We start from the raw sequence: 1,902 nt of genomic DNA on the forward strand, positions 1-1,902 counted from the left end.
TAGTATGCTACCTCCCTAACCTTACTTTATTAATGTCAAAGCGAGGTTTTGCCATATGCCAAATATTTTAGCATAAATACGGATCTTGACGGGAAGCTTTAAATTAGATCTGCTCGTCTTACTATGATTACTATGATCATTTTTTGTATTGAACGCTTTTTGAATTTACTATGATCATCACACTTACTCGTGTCAAGTTAACGTTCTAATAAAACTACTTTGTGTAACTAGTGTTATCTGCTAAGACTGAGTCTTTAGCTAATTGGAAATATATATTATCAGCTCAGTAGCATGCAGGAGTCACAGTCAAAAAAGTCAAATTTGGAAAAAGCAAGATGGCTGAACTATTTACCCTTTGTACAGATGAAGTCACTGGATGGGAAATCTAGTTTAAGCTGCACTGAGTGCAGGGAGGGGTCAGCTTTACCAGCTAAACTAATGTCAGCTCACTAATTAGCACATTAGCACATGTAATAGCAAAGACAGTATATGTTGGTACACACAGGGCAATTGTTGAATCTACTATAATTTTAATATATAAAGATTTGCTTGTAAATATGTCAAGAAAGAAGGTTTTCAAGTTAATACCATCCTGCTGTGCTTGCGTCAGTCATTTTCACAGTCTGCTGTATCCCAACAGAAGGGCCACAGCTAGAGGAAGACTAAATGGATTATCTTGGAGCAGCTCAACGGAAACCCTCTCATCCCATTTCTGACCATCGTCAAAAGGCAACCAAGTGTTTCTCCACAGGGAAACACGGGATTAGTTGCTCACTTTAATCAATTTCGGATCAAGCCAGTTGTCTATTCTTCTGCTAAAGGACACTTTAGCTTCTGATCAGGACATCAAGCATCTGGGAACTTGCGGTGCCTGTCGTGATTCTTGTGCGATGATCGTACAGTGTGATGGCTTCTGGAATTGTTATGAAAAGTCGCAAGGACAAGAGAGCTGGCTTGTAAAACTCATGGATACTCTTGGACTTATGAAGCTCCAATTTTGGGAAAAAGCAATTTGGACATAACAGTGAAGTGTAACTATTTTTCCTCCTTACCAATTACTTTTTGGTCACTTTAATATTCCAAAGTGATTGTCAGATCATGCTTATAATCAGACATCTGTTAAAGTTGACAAATCCCAATCAGATCTATTCAGCAACAATAGAGGATTGGTAGTAAGTGCAATGATCTGATACCTTTTTGATGGCCTTTGTTGACCCTTTTATGTGTGATAATATACTTTGCTTGGTAAGATTCAATTTATGAATGGTTAAAATGTAAACTTATCATAACGTTTGGCTACTCCAAACATTGTGAAGGAACCCTATTAGAATTATTAAAGGTAATTGGGGCAGGTTAGGATTTAAATGGTGTTAATAACTGAGGAACAAGAAAGAGATTCAAAGGTTCAAGAGAATGGCTTTGCTAGAGGGATTGGACTTGGCAAGACTGAAAACAGAGCCAACAACATGGCTATTGATACTCCTGTCATGTCCATCAGCAAAGTTGATAGAGATGGACTTGACTGTGATGTATCAGAGATGGATGAAGAGATTGAAGTTGATTACACATGGACCTATTGGGAGGATGAGGACGATATCTACCAGGAATTTGAGGAGTTGGACTTTGATGCCTTGCCTGATTGCTCCGACACAAGGAGCTTTATCTCAAATGATTCCTTCTACCCGCTGGATGATTCCGTCATCTCTCATATTATCAGCCCCGAACCAATCTCCTTCTTCAAGGCCTGCTGCAACAACAATACAGTCATTGTAAAGATTATGATCCGACAAGGAGTGACTGAAGAAGAAGTCAAGGAGACAGATCGGAACAAAAGAGTAGGTGTTTGGATTTTGTACTTTTTAACAAAAAAACATGTTATAATAATGTACACATATTAAATAT

General features: G+C 38.2%; 1 protein-coding gene across 1 annotated transcript in view; it reads left to right on the forward strand.

Annotated features, from left to right (window-relative positions):
* The first annotated feature begins 1,466 nt into the window (after window positions 1-1,466).
* The window catches only part of ankrd33bb (ankyrin repeat domain 33Bb), a 23,149-nt gene continuing 22,713 nt past the window's right edge, over window positions 1,467-1,902 (forward strand). Inside the window, exon 1 of the mRNA XM_037682045.1 lies at window positions 1,467-1,885. Within this exon, the coding sequence (XP_037537973.1) occupies window positions 1,467-1,885 (419 nt within the window). The remainder of the gene's footprint in view (window positions 1,886-1,902) is intronic.

The sequence above is a fragment of the Nematolebias whitei genome, chromosome 9, assembly GCF_014905685.2.
Source record: "Nematolebias whitei isolate Nwh7 chromosome 9, NemWhi1, whole genome shotgun sequence".
Classification (NCBI taxonomy): domain Eukaryota; kingdom Metazoa; phylum Chordata; class Actinopteri; order Cyprinodontiformes; family Rivulidae; genus Nematolebias; species Nematolebias whitei.